At 40.8% G+C, this 19,816-nt stretch overlaps 1 protein-coding gene across 1 annotated transcript; it reads right to left on the bottom strand.

The window, feature by feature from the left end:
* Positions 1-7,172: 7,172 nt before the first annotated feature.
* LOC108668082 (solute carrier family 2, facilitated glucose transporter member 8-like) lies at positions 7,173-18,098 on the bottom strand. The gene is made up of 8 exons (XM_047880210.1): positions 17,807-18,098; positions 16,689-16,817; positions 12,054-12,260; positions 11,472-11,638; positions 10,837-10,987; positions 9,901-10,044; positions 8,714-8,817; positions 7,173-7,454 (listed from the first exon to the last, which is right to left on the bottom strand). Exons 1-8 carry the CDS (start codon positions 18,096-18,098, stop codon positions 7,254-7,256), a joined length of 1,395 nt encoding a protein of 464 aa, XP_047736166.1. The 3' UTR covers positions 7,173-7,253.
* Positions 18,099-19,816: the final 1,718 nt, after the last annotated feature.

Raw genomic sequence — 19,816 nt, 5'->3', positions numbered from 1 at the left:
TCCCTCCCTGAACAGCATCGTTGACGCTCCGAGTATGAACGCCTTCAAGAACAGACTAGACGAAGCTATGCAGGAGCATATGTTCAGTCTTAAAATGCCTAGCAAATTACGGCCCAGGCAATAAGTCCAGACGAAGCTATGCAGGAGCATATGTTCAGTCTTAAAATGCCTAGCAAATTACGGACCAGGCAATAAGTCCAGCAGCTATCTCAATCAATCTTCAGCTATGGAAAGATCCGGTCCCAAAGGCCGGATCCTTTGTGAATCAAGTCACGAAAAATTCAAGGATCGGCAACAGGCCATGGGCCTATTTCTTCAGTGCCGACACTTCTATTCTATTCTATTCTATTCTATTCTATGAGTATGAGACAAATGCATGGTAGCATAAAAACCATTCTTATGCAAGCAGGGAGCGGACGTAACATTGATAAGCACATTTGCTGGGCCAAAGTGAGTCAGGATGAGCCACACAATGGCGAGAACTGAACTGCGTCGCTATTTGGAATACTTCCATCATTTCTCTGAGTGCTATCATTATAATTTGTTGTGGCAACACAGCAGATGCACTGCGACGGTCTCTCAGGTCTGAGATCGGTCTCCCGGAAACGTATGAATATTCTGAACGAACGTCAACTAACGGGTTAACTAACTAGGCACTGCCTGGCATAAAAAAAATTAATAATTTCATTCAACCACATCTCTTAATTACAATTCTTATTGAAACGCGTTCACCAGGCGCTACTCGCGAGGTTTTGTGTGATAAATAACAGGGCGATCCAGCGAGGCAGAATCCAATGATTTTTATTATGATTTAGATAAAATTAACAATAAGTTATGTATTGAAGTATGTGCATTGCAAACACGTGTCCGTAAACCCATAATATATTTCGGATGAGAGCAACGAGCAGCATTATAGTGGATTTATACGTCGCCGACACGTGCAATTTTTAGCGCATTTCCTCATTTATGGAAAAATGCACTATTGTGCTCGTCATGTCTGTCTTTCCGTCCGTCTGTCTGTCCGTCCGTCTGTCTGTCCGCCCGTGATTTCACGTTTTCGTCGAAGAGAAAATGCGCTCTCTGTCACTCACTGCATTGAGTACTGAGTTATATTTTTTCTCCATTGTCATTGAGCAAAGAGGAGCTCGAGCGAACCCCTGCTGTACAAACGACCATGTATGAAAATTAATAGTAAATTTGGGTCGTTTCATTGAAATTATGTACATGAAAATAAATTAGTGATATTTTTAATTCGTCTCTATTTTTATTCATTTAAATTAAAACAATTTTATTATTAATTTTCACGTTTGTTTTGAGTTTACTAAAAAGACACGAAAGATCATGTAAAATGTTCATGAATGTATGCAAGTAGGAGAAAATCGGAGGATCTGTAGAAATTTAGTTGAGAGCAATGTGAATTACTTGTACCTTCTCGTTGCCAGAGATACCAACAATATTGGGGTAAAATCCGAAAATTTTATAGAAAAGGATAGAATCTGGCTACTGAATTGGAACGGAAAAAAATAAACTATTTTATAGGAACGGATAGAATCCGGATATTTGATCGGAACGGACCAAATACAGCTGATACCAATTTGAGGCCGGATGAAGAACTTACTGCTTATGAGCAAGCAAGCTTATTGCTTAAGCTATTTAAAGGTTACATGTATTTAAGGCTGAAGACCTGCGGCGCTATTGAATATCACTTAATATCATAGGCAACATTTGCCTGTATCGTTACTTGCGCACAGACAGTAATGTGGAGTGTGGGTTTAGACAGTGGTGGCCTCTAGCATGCATTTCATGGCTTCCACTATACGAAAGGGGATTGTTGATGAAACAATTGAAATGAGGAGGGGGAAAAACTAAAATATATTGTCGAGGCGTTTTTTGAACTGGATTTATGGCAATTGAATGAAATATAAGGATAATGTTGAAAATACTATTGGAATTAATGAATTATTTTCAGAACATTTTAGTTCACCCTGATGATAAGAAAATTTGAAACTATATCGCAACAGAGAGCGTGCTAAGGACGTCAACTACTTTCCATTTTATCTGCCTGAATTTATACGAACAAATGTCAGGTACAAAACGTTAACGACTTAGGAGCAAAGCAAGTGTTCATTAAAACTCATTCATCAGAAGAATTTATTTGCTAAGAGATGTCATGAGTGGTCACCCCACCTCGGTGTTCAGCCTCTGTCAACAGACTTAGTCGCTTCTTGTATGAGCGCGGCAAGAGATGTAACGTGCAAGAACCTTAATGTAACATAATGAAGCAACAATAATAATAAGGCAATACAACTTGTAAACCAACTTTGTTTCTCATAGTAATTTTCTATCATTTTACTTTAGAAATAATGTAATGTGAACGTTGAGAGATTGTGAGGCGCTGTGTAGCCAGAGCGCTGCCATTTATGAAGTTTGGGGAACATTAGAATCACGAACATCAGAATCTGGCAAAAATCTATTCTTGAATAGATTATGCGAGTTTTTATTTCTCAAACTAAAGGACATCCTGTACAAAATTGTTATTTTGTTGTTCATAGTCCCATAAATGTTTGTTATTAATTTTGTACATGAAATTTAGACAATGTTATTTAGCATATTATTTTTTAAGGTCTTATCTCTCGGTATATCGATATAGGCAAAGTCACATACAGGAACGACACCTATCTTAAAATTATGCGTCAAAGTTTGCGTGTTGTAAGTCTGGCACCGCGAATACAAAACGTATTATTAAAGTAAATATAACTTTGATGTCAAAAAATAACAAATTTATTTCGAAAATAATTGATTCACTTGAAAGCACATACTTTAGTATTTCAACATAATTCCCACTAATATTGAGGCACTTATCATTCTCGGGACCAGAGTTTCTATGTCATCGTCAAAGAAGCTTGCCGCCTGAATAAACAACCTGATAAGAAAATTTCATAAAGAACACTTCTTGAGGCAGCAGGAAACTTTCAGCAAAGAAGGAAACCGTGAATCGTCTGTTATCTTTCATTTTACTCTGTACTTTCGTAACCAGATCATCGATAATGACTGCATGGAGGTTTCCCACTTCGTTCTTCATCATAAATGTTTGCCATCTTTAATTAAAAAGCCCTAACGCATTTCCGCACCATTTTAAATGTTTTCAGCATACACTTGGGGCGAGGTGGCCCAGTGGTTACAGTTCAAAGTATCAAAATTGGAGCAGCGAGTTGGATTGCATTGGACCCTAGCTTCCTGTTTTATTTCTGGTTAAAATAGGCAAGGTGTCCGAGCTGTTAAGTACAGTGAATGTTGGAGCAGCGTATTCGAGACTTATAACAAACTGTGAAAAATCTGCGATATTCAGAATCGGCGAGAGACCCGATGGCCTAATCTGCAAAGTTTTTTTCAACAAAGCTCGTTTATTTCATAGTATTAAAAAGCCTCTATTATCTGTTGTTTGACGTTGAAGGGGTAGTGCGAATAATTTTGTTATTCCGACCTGAATAGTCTTATATTAATGTAATTTCATGGCTGCGCCTGTGTCACTCGCCTGCGGTCACTCCTAGTGCCAACAACTTCTATCAAAAAACGGCAATTCCGGTTCTTGCAGTTGAATATTCACGGGAATTAAATATTCAATGCTATAATCTCCCATACGACTCCCGAGAGAGATATGCAGGGCAGGATCGTTCATTTGTATCACACCCTCGAACAGTAAACCAGATATGAAGTTCGTGAGTCTTGAAAACGATTAATGAGGTTCTGGAATTTAATTAATGTTTCGATTATGATGCATAAATACACTCTAAATCGACGTCCTGTGAACTTTGGACGCAGATAAAGCACGAGACGCTTTCCCTTGGTTTTCAGCGCTTACTAAACTCTATGGATACAGACAATGGACAAGCCTAAGTCCTCGATAGCCCCAGTCCAGCCACGTCACACAGTTTCCTCTTTGATGCCTGAGCCGCCCTGACTGCACAGCGGCGCCATCAAAGTAGCCAGAAGGTGTGAATAGAAAACGGACAAATCAGCTCACAAAAAATGCCAAAATGGTCTCACTCTCATGTAAGAAATTTTGCAGTTTACGGGGCAAAAAGTTACATATTAGGGTAGCTCAGCACACAAAAACTGAATTAGGTGTAAGGCCATCTTTCATTATAACCAGCCATTTCAATTTGAAAAAGATAAATTGGTAAATTTTGCTGAAAAAAAAACTCGGCAACCTTGTTTGTAAGAACTGCGATCTTTGCCTTACACGAGAGAAAGTTTGGTTCGCTATTTATTGAACATGAAATATTTCATTAATGCCGCATGTTTTCTTTGATTGTTTCTCGCCCGGGTCTCAATAGTTACATTTTATTAATTAGTTAACAAAAGTTAATAATCAGAATTATAATTCAAGCTTGAGATTTGCTAACTCAATTAATGGAACCGAAGACTAAATTTTCCGTCAAAGAATCGAGATGATCCTTCATTGGGGGGAGGAAAGTCAAGAAACAGACAGGAATTCCCGCTTGTATGCCAGTCATTGAGATGCTTCTATAGATGGTAAAAGTTTAATTTAAGAAATCAATGTCTGAGAAACATTTTATTCTTTGAGAAACTGGAGTTGCGTATTTGATAAATTGAATATTTCAATCTCTTGTTAAAAATATTTGGAGAATGCTCGAAATTTTTGTTTGAGTGAGAGACTCGAAATTTTTGTTCGAGCACCTAATAAAAAAATGAAAGTGGGCACCCAAATTCAAGCAGTATGCTGTATTATATGTCGTGTTAGAGCAGCAGGGTCCGCAAGATGAGATGCATTCAGAGAACGGGGTAAAAAATCTGCCTTAAGTCTACGGTGTTCACTACTAATATTTAATTAACTTTCAAATGCTAGTTCACACACGTATCTCTCGATTAACGAAATAGCGAAACTTGCGCCCTATAATATAATAACATGAGGGTAAATCCCTCTGAAATATTTTCACGCGTTTCATCTCATAATTCAAATTGATATTAATACCTAGATTTGATTGTTTATCCAATTATCTTTATCTTCGCCGTTGAAGCATCATATGGAGGTCTTATCCCGGCTGAGTTTTCCTGCAAGTCGGAGCTCATTGTGGCGACCTGCCCTCCGACATTGTGGCGACCTGCCCTCCGACATTGTGGCGACCTGCGCTTCGACATTGTGGCGACCTGCCCTCCGACATTGTGGCGACCTGCCCTCCGACATTGTGGCGACCTGACCTCCGACATTGTAGCGACCTGCCCTCCAACATTGTGGCGACCTGTCCTCCGACATTGTAGCGACCTGCCCTCCGACATTGTGGCGACCTGCCCTCCGACATTGTGGCGACCTGCCCTCCGACATTGCTGGTCACTCCCTGAGAAGAGTGGCTGCGGCCCTCTTTGAGTGACCACTACTCGTTCGATGACCAGCTGTGTTTCGTTGCAATTCTCATTTCGAGTCTATACCTTTTAAATGGCATCAATATGGAAAATTTTATGTTGAATTTCATTCAAAATGCTGTGTATTAGGCTTGCTGTCACTTTCAAATTCATTTTACTTCCCGCATTTCTTTTTCATTCTTCCCATTAGCCGACTAGCAGTGTAACAATCTTAGGCTACTTATTATTCTCATCTTATTGGTTCACTAATGACAGCTATAGCAAAAATTATTGAATTTTAGATGCCATAGTGCAAAAAGCGAACAAGATTATTTTAGCTATGCCCTCATTGACAGATTTTTATCTCACTTGCAAAACTTTATGAGTTGCGTCGTCCTTCTCAAGCTTTCGATCAGTTTTATTTTAACTTTCGATCTCTTTTCGTTTTATTCTATACAATCTTTTTCGTTTTCTGTGAGATTGCAGTCTTCATATTTTCGCAGGGCTACTTCCGCGTTGAGTTGTACTACGATCACGTTGCTCATGTATCTGTACACTCAAGTTCAATGCGCTCGTTTTATTTACTATGGCGTTAACAAGGAGTTAATACTTTTCTATATTTACTCCCCGCGTAGCGTACTGAAAACTTATTAATCACCAATTGCGCTTATTCTTCAGGATTGCAGCACGTTTCTTCCAATCCCTTGCCAGGATTTTCACTCCCTTCTCAACAGAGTATCCAATAGCGTTTGAATGTACTATCAGCTTTTGTTCACCATATTTCATTCCATGGAACATCCCGAATGCTGGGGAAGTGACGGTTTCGACCTAAATACCAAATTCATAAAACGCAAAACCCACTCATGGGAAATTCACACGCCCAGAAGAATGGATAAATTTTTTGCTTTGCTTTAAATCCATTCTCATTCGTCACAGTAATCGACTGAATTCCAAGCTCCGATACATCTTAACTAAAGGTGCTTATACACGGCGATAGTATTAGCTGAAAGTACTTCACACTTCCAGCTTTGCCAGCTGAAAGCTTATACACGAAGAAAGTATTTGCTAAACAGTATTTTCGAATCCACAAGTGTCAGTGCGTGTTAGGAGCCGTCGAATGAGGTTTGCGCTCGATGGAATATGAAACGTTACGGTAATGGCGAGTTTGAGGAGGTAATGATAAAGCAGCTGGTGGCATTGTTAAAACTTTGAAGTGTGAAGTGCTTGCTGCGAATACCCGCAGCTAATACTATCCCCATGTAAAAGCACCTTAACATATTTGGAAATCATAAACACTGGGTAAGTGTAAGGTAAATATTCCCTATTAGGGGAAAATCAAAGTTGTAATTATTGCATTAGCGGTAATTATACGATGAAAATTTAATTTACTCAACTAGCAGGTAAGAAATTTACAGCCCCAGCTTGTGTGTTGGGATGTCCTTGACCTGAACGAAACATTGTCGGCACAGGGTTTATGAGTAGGGCAGATTGCAGTAGCAACGATTGCCGGTGCCTGCTGGTGTTGCCGATGTATAATTGTATATGTTCCTGTCGCCGCTTTAATATAGCAAGGTTTCAATCTTAGAGCTGATCGGAAAAGTAGAGTGTCGATAAACGGAATTAATAAGGCTTTCTCATTATTTTTTTGTGACGGGTAATTGTTTTTGCTATATTCTAAAGTTTCATAGAAATCACGGTATCGCTCAGCATAATGTTTTTCGGACGGAAGTGTGAGGGTAGTTAAATTCAATCCAAAGCTCTGTAACTTTACTCAGAGCATCAATACTGCAGCACAACCATCTCTCGCTAAGCACAACTAATGTTCAACAAATAATGAATAGATAAGGAATTTTATTTTTAATAGTAAAATTATAAGTTTTTAATTAACACTACCCTTGGTTTGTCGTGGTACCCTGTTTGATTCTTTTCACTGCGGTGCTGCATCCGTATGATTTTTTACTCTCGAAGAGCTTAGTAATTTCGTCAAGGCGTTTGCCTTTAGTTTCCTTCACGACTGCGGCGGTGAATATGCTGGCAAGTGCGCAGATGCTGGCGTAGAGCCAGTAGAAGCCGTAGCTACCTAGCGCCGTCTGCAATGTAGGGAACACGTCATTAGTTCATGGTATTCATGGTAGCGTAGAGCCAGTAGAAGCCGTGGCTGCCTTGTGCTGTCTGCAATGTAGGGTCGCACGTCATTAGTTCATGGTATCGTAGAGCCAGTAGAAGCCGTGGCTGCGTAGTGCTGTCTGCATAATGACGAGCTTAACTAGGGAGGCTTTTGATAAAGCAGTTGGCGAAATTGTTACAACTTTATAGCTGAGGATAGGAAAAACTTTGTCTATCAACGCAGTGTGTGGGTGAAAAACTGTATAGAAAAGGAAAGAAAACTAGCAGCATAATCGACTTTATTTCATGAACGCACGGAGTGACACAAATACACACATCATGGCTGCTGCAGCCCAACTGATGTCACTTTCCAGTGCAAAAATACAAACCCTATTGACTACAAGCGCCCGCTCTCAGCTAATTTCCCCCGGAAAAGATATTAGTCCCATATTTGAAGCTAAAATTACTTGCGCTAATACTATCGGCTAATACTTTCCCCGTGTATAAGCACCTTATGTTTTGTGACGTGAATAGCTGTTGTCAAGCTATGTCTTCTGTAGGTTTCTACCGCCTGAGGGCCGGTAGAAACCTACAAATAACCAGAGGTGGGCAGTAGCGCGCTACATGTAGCGGCCGCTACATTTTCAGTAGTACATTTAAGCAATTATAGCGGTAGCGGTAGCGCCCGCTACATTTAGAGCATGTAGCGGTAGCGGTAGCGGCCGCTACATTTCAAAGTAGCGCTGCCCAGCTCTGCAAATAACATTGAAAAAACGTCGATTGCAAGTTAATTTCGTTTCGTTGATTAAACTTTTTACAACGTTTAATCAACGTTATTTATACGTTCAACGATGATGCTGTGTGGGGTACAATCTTACAGCCGTCTGCGTCGTAAACAAGTCGTTATTCTTGCATCAGTTGTGCAACTATTTGTGTGTGCAGTATAATGATGAATTAATTTTAACGAATTATCACCCTGGGAATTATAAATATTTTATTAAGGTTTTAATATCGAACAAAATGTACACTTCCTTATGTTTTCATAATTTAATACAGTAGGTTGTATTGCTTCTCACTGGTGTTCATTTGAATACTTTATTGAATTTCAAATTGACATGCCATAAAAAATTAACTTGACACCTGAAGTAACGGCTACGTACATATATAACTTTTTAAACCGCTAGGTTCCCATTGAATGGATGAATTTTATTAAGAGAATGTCTGATGGTAAGAAGCTACTTACGCTGAGCGCGTCGTATGTGACGATCGTTATGAACGACAGGGTCCAAACCACTGTCACCGTGAGACCGGCCGCCGTCTCTCGTATCAACGGTGGGAACATTTCACCTGTTAACATGCCATGTTTCGATTAGTGTTTGAACGAACGTGGGCCCGATAGAAATAGTTCATAGTTCCATACTGGTTCTAGGTTCTATGGTAGTTCTAGGTTCTATGGTAGTTCTTGGTTCTATGGTAGTTCTAGGTTCTATGGTAGTTCTATGTTCTATGGTAGTTTTAGGTTCTATGGTAGTTTTAGGTTCTGTGGTAGTTCTAGGTTTTATGGTAGTTTTAGGTTCTATGGTAGTTCTAGGTTTTATGGTAGTTTTAGGTTCTTTATTAATTCTAGTCCTAAGTTATGCGGTGTTTCTAGTTCTAGATTCTATGGTAGTTCTATGTTCTATGGTTGTTCTATTCTCTATGATAATTCTATATTCTATGGTAGTTCTATGTTATAACGTAGTTTCAGGTTCTATATGGTAGTTCTAGCTTACATGACAGTTCTAGGTTCTATGGCAATTCTAGTTCTAAGTTATACGGTTTTTCTAGTTTTAGATATCATGGGAGTTCTTCTAGATTAAATGGTAGTTCTTGTGCATTGCAAAGCACCTAATTCGAACACATCGTCTTTCACCTCAGTATATTCACCGACTCCGACACCTGTCAATCGAGATGGGAGTTCTGTTGTCGTTATTGGAAGTTTAGACGGCTGAACTTCAAGGTTTACAAGGTCAGTTCCATCCCAAAGACGCTTCGACGAGTTAATAACCCTTTTCAACTCTCAAGTTTATTTTACTCCTAACTGAGGCTCGAGGCCTCAGTTAGACCAAGAATTACATCTAATAAAATCGCAAAAAATGTTTTTCCAATGATTTAAAAAAAATTATTGAGTCTCAGACTTGCGTAAAACATGAAAATATTCAAATACTATCCATTACTTTCATTTAGGTCAAAGTGTTCAACGTCCCTTCTCAGTTGTTTGCTGAACAATGCTGTAAACAAAAGTAAATAGAGAAAAGGAAAGCCAGGGAAAGTTATATGAACCAGTTAAACAAGGGCAAAAAATTCAACCTTCATACAATCTGCCGCTGAATACTGATGAGAATTTTATTAAAAGTAACGAAGTGCGTCAATAGAAACGCGTAAGCCCACCCAAAAGTATCCACGGTATGGGCCCGTAACCGATGCCGAATGCCACGACGTACGCCAATAGCGAGGTCAGGGGCAGCCAGGAAAGATGTTGTTTGGCCCACAGTTCATTGCAGCTCAAGAAATAAAAATATAATCCCAGGCATCCTGAGGACAAAATTTGTTAAATCAATGGTCATTAACTGTAATATGTGTTGAATATCACAAAAGAAACAAGGAAGGCAGTAGATTTTATTCGCTATTAGGTACCCTGAAAGATCAGTCGAATAGTAGTAGTAGTAGTATAATGGTTTGCTAGCGCTTTAGCTATCAAGCTATTTCGCACCGGAGGTCAAAATATAACATCGCCACCGAGGCGAAAGGCCTCAATTCTTCAAAATCTCAAAATAATCATCACCTATAAAGTGCGGAAGGTCTCAATTGTCCAGCCCGCTGAAGCTGGCTCGCAAGAAGCAGCGTTAGCATCTCACAGAGACGAAGAGACCAGAAGGGACAGGTGAAAAGCAACAGAAACCAAGACACTCGAACAAAAGGTCGCTTACACGCGATGTCGGCCGCCCGCACGAGAGAGACCGAGAAGGGAAATGTGAGGAATCCTACCTACATAATAATTTAACCCCACAACTGAGATCTGCAGTCAGACACCGCGAGCTCATCGGTGGGGCGCTCAGGAACAATCCCCCAGGAGCGTGAGATCTCATTGGACTTCAAACGAGCACAGACACACGTCAGAAGACCCCCATGAGGGGGATCAGTCGAATAAATTTAATGATGAAATATCGTCGATGTTTGAAGTTCTCTACTTTAAGGAGCAGACGTCATCGACTCATTTTCATGAGACAATTTCAAATATTCAATTAGAAATATTCACATCATTTGAATCCCTCAATCAAAAATAATCATTTCATACTGCGAATTCTTATTTGGTTTTGAACTGACCGAAACTAGCACTCATGACAGCGCCGGAGACAAGCAGCAGTGTCTTGCGTCCAGCTCTCTCGATCAAGAAGATCGCCGCCACCGCCGTGATCAGCTCGACTCCGCAACAGGCGATGACGCCCGTTGCCTCCGACATGTTCGTCTTGGTGCTCTGAAGAGAGAATTTAGCGCTTAGGCGTTACTTCATTGAGCTACCAACCATATGCAATGACCAACTCGGGACGAGTTCACAGTAACACGACGTAAATCATTACATTCTTTCAGGATGTACAACTGTCCATTTTGTCGCTAAGCGCTGGGCCTCCAATCTTCTTGGTTATGTGGCAATCCCGATGGCTCGAGGAAAAGCTCCAGGTCAACTGATTGTAATTGATTTCAACAAACTATTAAAATATCGAACTTGCTTTGTGAGTTTGTTCAAATATAATGCATTAGATTACCGGACATAGTAATTCTTTGGTTATCTTATTCATTAATTTGGAATGATCAATATCGATTCACTTCCACTCGTAAAGGAAGGATGATGTACGTATATATCCAATAATATAAAGTTGCACAAAACATTAAATTTCTTCAAATGTATTTTAATATCCATTAAATGCTACCTTAAATACTGTGGAGAAATTCGCATAAACCATTCCTATGCCGCAGAGATGGAACATGGAGGCCGTCACGACTGTGATGAAGAGCGGCAAGTAAATGTGTCGTTTCTTGAGGTCAGATAGAGCAAGGCGCTTCCCTCTAGTCTCCATCTGTGACTCTTTCAGGGCGCACATTTCCATGTCTACATCACGGTCGGGCCCTGGTGTGAAAGAAAACATTTTATTCATCACAACTCTGTTCTTATAATGAATAAAAGTTAAGTTATTCATATCGTAATTAGGCGAATTTCCATTTAGCATTTGTTTTCAAAGCCTTAGTGGTGTCGGCTCGTCGAAATTCATTCCCTCTTGCAGTTAATAGTTTTCTGTAGAACAAAACACCAACAACGTCATTAGCATAACAAACGCTTCATGGCTCTAATGTTTGATAACATGATGCAATCGACATGCATAATAATGTTGTATGGCTGTGGCTGTCATATTACCCCGTTGTTGAGGTAAGTTGCGCTAAGGTGAAAATGATATACCTTTATCGTAGTAAAACTTTTTAGGTCAATTGAAAGGATAAAAAGAAATTAACTCTTCAAAGGAGAGTCCTGAGAAAGAACACTGAACCTCTGTAATATTGAAGAGCAGCGCGAGCTTCATTCTCTTTTCCAGCGATGAGCAAAAAAGCGGGCGATTCTTTGGTGAAGAAGACGAGCAATGCGAGGAGCAGGACAGGGGCGTTGGTGATGAGGGCGAGCTGCTGCCAGGAGACGTACTCTCTTGTCACGAACGCTATCAGAACGCCTGCCACCAGCATGAGCTCGTATAGTGCACCTGTCAATAATATCAGTCATTCATAGAATTTCTAGTAAATTTTGATTACTGCAACTTTCTATGCATTCTATGATATGTCTTGAAAAATTTTATTCAATTTTGTGGGTAAGAATGTAAAATTTGTGTCTCAATTTATACTCTTCAAATCTCGGCATGCTAATTTATTCCTCGACTTGGATCATCATCAACGCAGAGGCTGCAGTTGTTAAATAGAAGTTTTCCATGGTTTGAGCCCAGTGACGCTTGGTCCGAGTTCCGTCCAACCATGTGGTATTGAACCCTTTGTTGAGCTCGGACAGGCTCGTTCCTAAAAAATTTAGATGCGGGACTGCCTCTGAAATAGGTTTCGCCTAGGACTCGGGAAGCGCTTAAATCAGACGGGAGCACATGCCGGAGGCCAGCTTTGCCAAACTTCACATTTAGTTCATATTCCTTCCCATAGGTAAGAACGCTAGAGTGCATAACGGCCTATAAAGTCAAGTGCCCAAAGCCATAGCGCCGGATGCCCACAGCCACAAAATAATCTTGCCAAAGGTAAGCATGGCCATACTGGATCTGGCCAAACCTCCTCTGGCCTAACCTCTTCAGGCCTATAACCCATACGAGCTGCAACCTTTCTCCACCCAAAACAAACCTGAGCGGACCTAACCTAAGCTCATTGGCTGCAAGAAGTTAGAAAGGCGGTCTAAGTGTGCTGGTAGAGCCTGTCATTGGCTGCAAGAAGGTTGTGAGCCGGGACAGCGTGAATAGACTAGGCCAGAAGAGGTTAGGCCGGAGTAGGTACAGCCGGACGGGGAACTGCCCGCTTATGAGTGAGCATGCTTAAGCATTGGCTGAAGATCTACGGCGCTATTATCTTTCGGCAGTGTGTTGCTTGTCTGGATTACGGAGTTCAAGCGTAGTCTGCGGCTTCTAGTTCTGAGGCTGAGTAAAGTTAATGCATGATGGAGCTAGGCGTTGGCTGCAGGGCTTATTTAAGAGTAAAATTTGTGGCCTACGGCTGCGCCCCCAATCAGACGTACGGAGTATATCTGCTTCCGCTTAATGTTTGAAGAGCAGCCTCAGCCCAGTCAAAATTTAAAAGCAGCTGTAGGTCGCCTTTCGGTTGCCACTCTCTCCTTAGAGATGAATCAAGCGTGAAATGTCTGGCTCCTCCATTCAGCTGCCGAATATGAGCTACTCTGGGTAGTTCCATGGTTAAAAATATAAGGGTCAAATGACACACGAAATCAGCGGCTGATCGGGCCACCATTGGCTTATCCTGCTCAGTGGCTGACATGAGTTCTTAGCGCGAGCGTGACAAGCCCTGCCTTTAGTCCTGACGCTGCTTGTGCATTATGCATCGGTACGAACTTATCAACACGCGAGCGTTTCAACACTCCTGCATTGCGTGTACGTCAACATCCCTGCGTTGCGTTATCTTCAACTCGCTTGCATTGAGTGCGTGTTGCTCACGCGAGAGTTACGTAAGATTCAACACGCGTGCAATGCGTGTCTTTCAACGCGCGTGCTTTGCTTGTCTGTCAACGCGCGTGCTTTGCGTGTGTATAGTAAAACGCGTGGGTATTGCGTTATCTCCAACACGCTTGCGTTACTTTTATCGGCCCCTGGCATCCTTACCAACTGGTCGGCGGACAGTTTGCTGCTGAACACACATGTTCCAACAGGGTTACGAAGCGTATTTGTAAGTAACTAAGTTGCACGGTTCGCACGGTTCCGTTATTATGAACTCTATTCGAAGTGAAATCTAATTATTGTTTTGAATTGGATAAAATTGAGCCTTGCATTAAAATTGAGTCTTGTAGATACACTTGCTGTTTCTTGTACATGTTGTAGGAAAACTTTGGGTCTGAGGACTGATTATTGCGTGAAAAGGCTTGGTACTGGTGTATAAGTAATGGAATGTTTGGTTCTTATTGTAAGTGGGAGAGTGTTGTTACTGACTGATGAATTGGTAGGAATATTTTGGATTTGCTGAATGGAGAAACTTTGGTAGTGATGAATATATATCAAATAATTAGTACTGGTGAATATGAGACTAACGAGGGAATGTTTGATACTGGTTATTGTGAGAGGATGTGATACTGGTTAATGTGGATGCGAGTGTGTATTTCGAGAAGTTAAGGTACACGGGATTGGGAAGGATTGCATTACCGCGAATAATTTTCTATATTTTAGGAACTTCATACCTGGAAACAGGAATTAGCTACTATATTGAAGCTGCGCTATGTTGGAATGGTTAGAATATGGTTTGCTAATATTTTGGGATAATTTTGATGACTGATTTAACTGATTATTGCTGGAGAATGCTTAATAGTGTATTTGAATATTTGGTGTTAGCGAATATGAGAGAGGGTTCAATACTGGTTTATGTGAGAGAATGTTCTGCTCAGCCGTACGTTGAAAATGTTCGGTACCGCTACTACCGCAATAGGTAGGAATGTTTGGTACGGGTGAGTGGGTAGAATGTTTCGCACATGGACAATGTGGGATAATATTGAGCTGTGTTGAGTATTGGAGAATGTTGATCGCTGAGGGCTATTGCATATTGAAGAATGTTTGGTTTTGGGCAATGTGTGAGAATGCTGAGTGCTGTTGAATATTGAAGATTGCTTTGTTCTGGCAATGTAAGAGGATCTTGCATTCCGGTAAATATTACAGAATGTTGTGGAGCATGTGAAAAGTTGGGGTTGAAAGTTGTATTAACTGATATTATTCCCGGTTCAAACTCGCGTTTACTTGCCACTTGTTTTATTGTGCCGCGGTGATACATGTCTAGTCTGCTCATATATATAGCTTACATCGATTAAAATGTCTCCTCCCTTCCACCCAGTATAAGGAGGGAAGGGAGAAGGCATTTTTAGCGCATTTTTTAGATTCAGCCGTGTCTGTCCCGAAGGTATCAGGCAACCGAAGGTATCTGGTACCAAATACGCGTGGCCCCCACTCGCCCCACGGTTGTCCGGATCCCAATAGACCGGATCCCAATCAGGAGCTCATTTCCCTCGTACGACCAGAGCCTGAAGCCGCTAGACATAGAGCCGCTAACTTACGCGCTAGGCGAGCTTGGGGCGTCCTTGTGCCAGCGGCTGATAGGAGTAAAAATTTTTATAGGGAGGGCGATTGCAAGCTCGTAGAGACTAGAAACTTGTCTCGGCCAGCTATTGTCATACTCCCAGGCGAATAGAAAGTCGTAAAGGGCAGTTTGACCAGAAACTGATATCAATTGAGTGGCCGATCTGACCCGATGTATGCTTTGCATCAGTTGTTATTTGAGCTCCTTATATCCTTATGCGTTAGGTTTAGATCTCCAATTCATCTTGGCAACTGGATCAATTTCTGGAGCGGAAGGTTTTACGCATAAAAAATCAACTGGAGTTTCATAGTTTAGGCCAGGCTGCTGGCACTCGGCTGTAGGCACTGCATGACTTGCAAGTTGAACATGCTCAGACGTGACTGCAAGGCCTCTCTGTAAGTAAATTCGTCCTTCGGATTCAATTACCTTTGGCTGCATGATGGAGGGTCATTAGGCTAATTAAGTGGAGTCAAGTAAGGGAGTCAAACATCGTTATTAATTAGTTATTTTTATTTGAACTGTAAATTTTTTAACGGCTGATTCCGGAATTTACCATCAAGCGCAGCAACGTAAAAATGATTAATAAAAGCTACGTGAATTTTGGCGCCTTCAAACGCCTTCAAGAACAGACTAGACGAAGCTATGCAGGAGCATATGTTCAGTCTTAAAAAACCTAGCAAATTACGGACCAGGCAATAAGTCCAGCAGCTATCTCAATCAATCGTCAGTTATGGAAAGATCGGGCTCCAAAGGCTGGATCCCTCGTGAACCAAGTCACGAAAAATTCAAGAAGCGGCAACAGGCCATGGGCCTATTTCTTCAGTGCCGACATTTCTATTCTATTCTATTCTATTCTGATAGTTATGGTTAACTTCTTTGTGTCGAGGTGTAGCGAACTTTCGGCCGAAGCCTAGGTGGTACCTGAACTTTGTTAGGGGTGGAGCTTTGTGCGAACACCACATCCATATATATAACTCTCTTTACCTTGCCATTAGAAACGAGTAGCTCTTCAATATAAGTTACCTTGAATAATCAAGATCGTGTATTTAACTATCATCATCATTGGATCAGAAATATTCTATTGACTTGAAGGGATGCGGACACATCGCTTCCTAGGGATGTGTCCAGACAATGTTCGCATCATTTAATACAATATGGACAAGGACTTCGCAAAAATTTTCATTGATATTTACCAAATGGGAGAATTTATGACACATGTAGCAATACTGAACAGCAATGAAGACACGACTACATTTAGGGCTTCCAAATGTGGGGAATTAATGGTCTAAAAATTCCGAAATTTATGAAATAACTTCTACCTATATGACCATTTATTTTATTTAAATACTAACCTAGCATCCCACGGATGTCACTAGCCGCAATTTCCCCCAGGAAGGCGTTGCCCGACGCTCCACTCACTCCTATGAACACTCCCGTCAGTATCCTGCCAGTTAGGAGCACTCCATAGTTGCTGCTTAGTCCTGTAACACAGATAAAACATGCGAAGCACCAGTCAGTATCCTGCCAGGGTAGAGCACCCCATAGTTACTGCTCAGTGCTGGAACACAGATAACACATGCAACACTCCTGTCAGTATCCTGACCATGAAAAGTACACCATATGCATGATGCTCAGTCCTGCAATACAGACTGAAGTTACAAAAATAGTTACACTCACAGCAAGCGTGTTTTTAAGTATAGATTCCATATTACTTTGTTTTCCGTCATTTTAAAAGATTATTTAATTTTTATCATATGAATTTAGCGGCGTTCTACGAAACTGCCGAGGAGTCATCTATTCGGAAAAGCTTAACTAGATCTTTTCCCCGCGTGATGAAATAATAACATTATCAATTTTGCCTGTCTCTATTCTGTGATCTCATCTTACTCAAGCAATAATAGTCTAGGAAAATTTATCCATGCAATCAAAATCAGAATCAGTTTTTTTGCATGATATAAATCTTTCAAAGTGTGTACTTTCCACGAACTTAATCCATACAAAATTGAAGCCTCTTTTTTAGCCAAAATGAATACGGTTTCGGGTATATCTATTGAATAGAGCAAGCGGTGCTTTATCTCTCAATTACAAGCATAAATGTTTGATATGCTTGTACGAAAAGTATGAGAAATCAGAGAAGTGAAGAGAGCATCTTTCACTCAAATACTTGCATGATTTTGACCGAGTACCTGAAGGCAAAGAACATCTGAGTACCTGAAGGCAGGGTGGCCCAGTGGTTACAGTTCAGAGTACCAAAATTGGAGCAGAGAGGTGCGGGTTCGATCCTAGCTCTGTGCGTCAGTTTCTGGTCAGAATCGGCAAGTAGGCCGGGTGGTTAAGCAAAGAAAATTTGAAGCAATGAGTTGCGAGTTCAAGCCTGCAACAAGCTGTGGATGTTCTGCAATGTTAAAAATACGCGACAGGTTTACGGCATAATAAACGCTGAAACCGCTATATTATTATTATCTCTCACCCATGAGGCAGCAGCCCAGGAGGCACGGTAAGACTGAGACCATTAAAGTAGCGCGTCTGCCCAGCCTGTTCATAAGAGCGCTGCTCAGGAGACCTCCCGCTAATGCACCGCAGGAATACACGGCACTGAACAGCGAAATTTCTGCTGAAGTCATCACGATCATATCCTGGGATGCCACGATGCTGTTGTTTAACTGAGCTGAATTGTTGAGGGCTTCCTGTTGCTGGGCGCGTAGCTGGAACGTCGCAGGAGAGCTAAGCCCGAGCACAATGCCAACTCCAAAACCGCTCATCGAGACTGGAAAATCATTCATAAATTTTCGTGAAAAATTATTGTTTTTGCTAAATAAATAAATTGTTATTGCTAAATTATCACGAGTTTAAATACGTATGGAATGCTGTAGTTTGTAAGAGGGTACACGCTAAGAAATAAATAGCTTCGGATCTAAAACCACGCTTCGAAAATAAAATGCATGTTTAAATTTGAGAACCGCCACTCTCACCTGCAAAGCTGGTATAATACTGTCGGAGCCGCCCAGCATCCATGTAGCTTCTTGCCTTGTCCTCCATGGTACAGAGAAATTATATTCTTATTTATTAGGCCTTGCTGAATTTACCCTCAAAAGGCCGTCCCCTCTCTCGGTATGGAAACAGCTCTTAATAATGCATGTTCTTATAAATATTGAATACAATTTTGAATTAGATCAGGAAATGAAAATTGAACTCGTTTATAAATAATCTCTCGTTGCCAATATATTCTCGAAGTTCAAAAGGAGCCTGACGCGTTCGTGCTATCGGTCACTCACAACTTTCAGCCGCACCGAATATAAGAAACTGACGTTATTAAATATTTCTGAAGTAGATTGATATTTTGTAAATAAAGTTCTTGTAAAAATGTTCTTATGTTAAGAAAAATGGTGCTTTGTATCAACAGCTGATTGAATCGGGCATCACTTCAAGATTCTGAATCATTTGGACACGTTGGTAAGTCTCTATTGTAAGCGGACTGGGTCCGGTAAAGGCAGTTATTTTTAGATTCAAAACGCAAAAATAGCTATAAAAATACAAGCATTTTGTATCATTTAAAATACGATTGTTAATCCCGAGCGAATGTGGAGTACTCTGAAGCGCTTTGAGTCAAGATGGAGTGCCCTGACACACTAGGAGTGGCCCTGAAGAACTGAGATACTTGGAGCAAAGATGGAGAGCTCTGAGATACCTGAAGCATAGATGGAGAGCTCTGAGGTACTTGGAGCAAAGATATAGATAGAGCTCTGAGATACCTGAAGCATAGATGGAGAGCTCTGAGATACTTGGAGCAAAGATGGAGAGCTCTGAGATACCTGAAGCAAAGATATAGAGCTCTGAGATACCTGAAGCATAGATGGAGAGCTCTGAGATACTTGGAGCAAAGATGGAGAGCTCTGAGATACTGTGAGCATAGATGCAGAGCCCTGCAGTACTTGCAGCTAAACACTCTGTAAGGCAAGTGTTTTAAAAGAAGTTCATAGCCAATTTAAATGTTTTATACTGTGCTGTATATGCGCTGCCGCTACCACTCAGCTGATCAACTAAAGTAGGATGCAAGTACACACTGAGCTATTGACGATGATTTATTACTAGATTAATTATTGCCTCCATGTCATTGTTGATAGCGAATACGCTCGTCTCAAAGTATCATATGAAGTCGCCACGTAACGGTGGCTGAATTATTTTAGGATTATATTGATTATGAATTTCTCCTGTTTCTTCCATTTTTCACAGTTGCATTTACGCAAAAAGGGTTTCTTTTAAAATGTTTCGTTTTGAAAGAAATTGCGAAACGTAAGCTAAATAACGCTTCATATTATTGAGATAAATTAGTACACTGAAAGTATTGCCAGTTCTATTGCATAATAAGGGTCCTATATCAAAATAAGGAATGATGTTTCAAAATGAGGGTCCACTAAAAAAGTTAAGGTACTATAATGTAATCGCAATTTTATATAGATGCTTTCTTCGTCTACAGTTC

Source organism: Hyalella azteca, unplaced genomic scaffold, assembly GCF_000764305.2.
Source record: "Hyalella azteca isolate HAZT.00-mixed unplaced genomic scaffold, Hazt_2.0.2 contig4963, whole genome shotgun sequence".
Classification (NCBI taxonomy): Eukaryota; Metazoa; Arthropoda; class Malacostraca; order Amphipoda; family Hyalellidae; genus Hyalella; species Hyalella azteca.
Note: the sequence above shows the minus strand (reverse complement) of the source record. Positions and strands in the feature narration are given on the sequence as shown.

Coding starts and splice junctions, on each gene's coding strand:
- LOC108668082 (XM_047880210.1), bottom strand. CDS start 18,098: ATGAGCGGTTTTGGAGTTGGCATTGTGCTCGGGCTTAGCTCTCCTGCG. Junction 16,818..17,806: donor CCTGGGCTGCTGCCTCATGG/GTGAGAGATAAT, acceptor TCTGTGTTACAG/GACTAAGCAGCAACTATGGA. Junction 10,045..10,836: donor TGTCATGAGTGCTAGTTTCG/GTCAGTTCAAAA, acceptor TTTTGTCCTCAG/GATGCCTGGGATTATATTTT.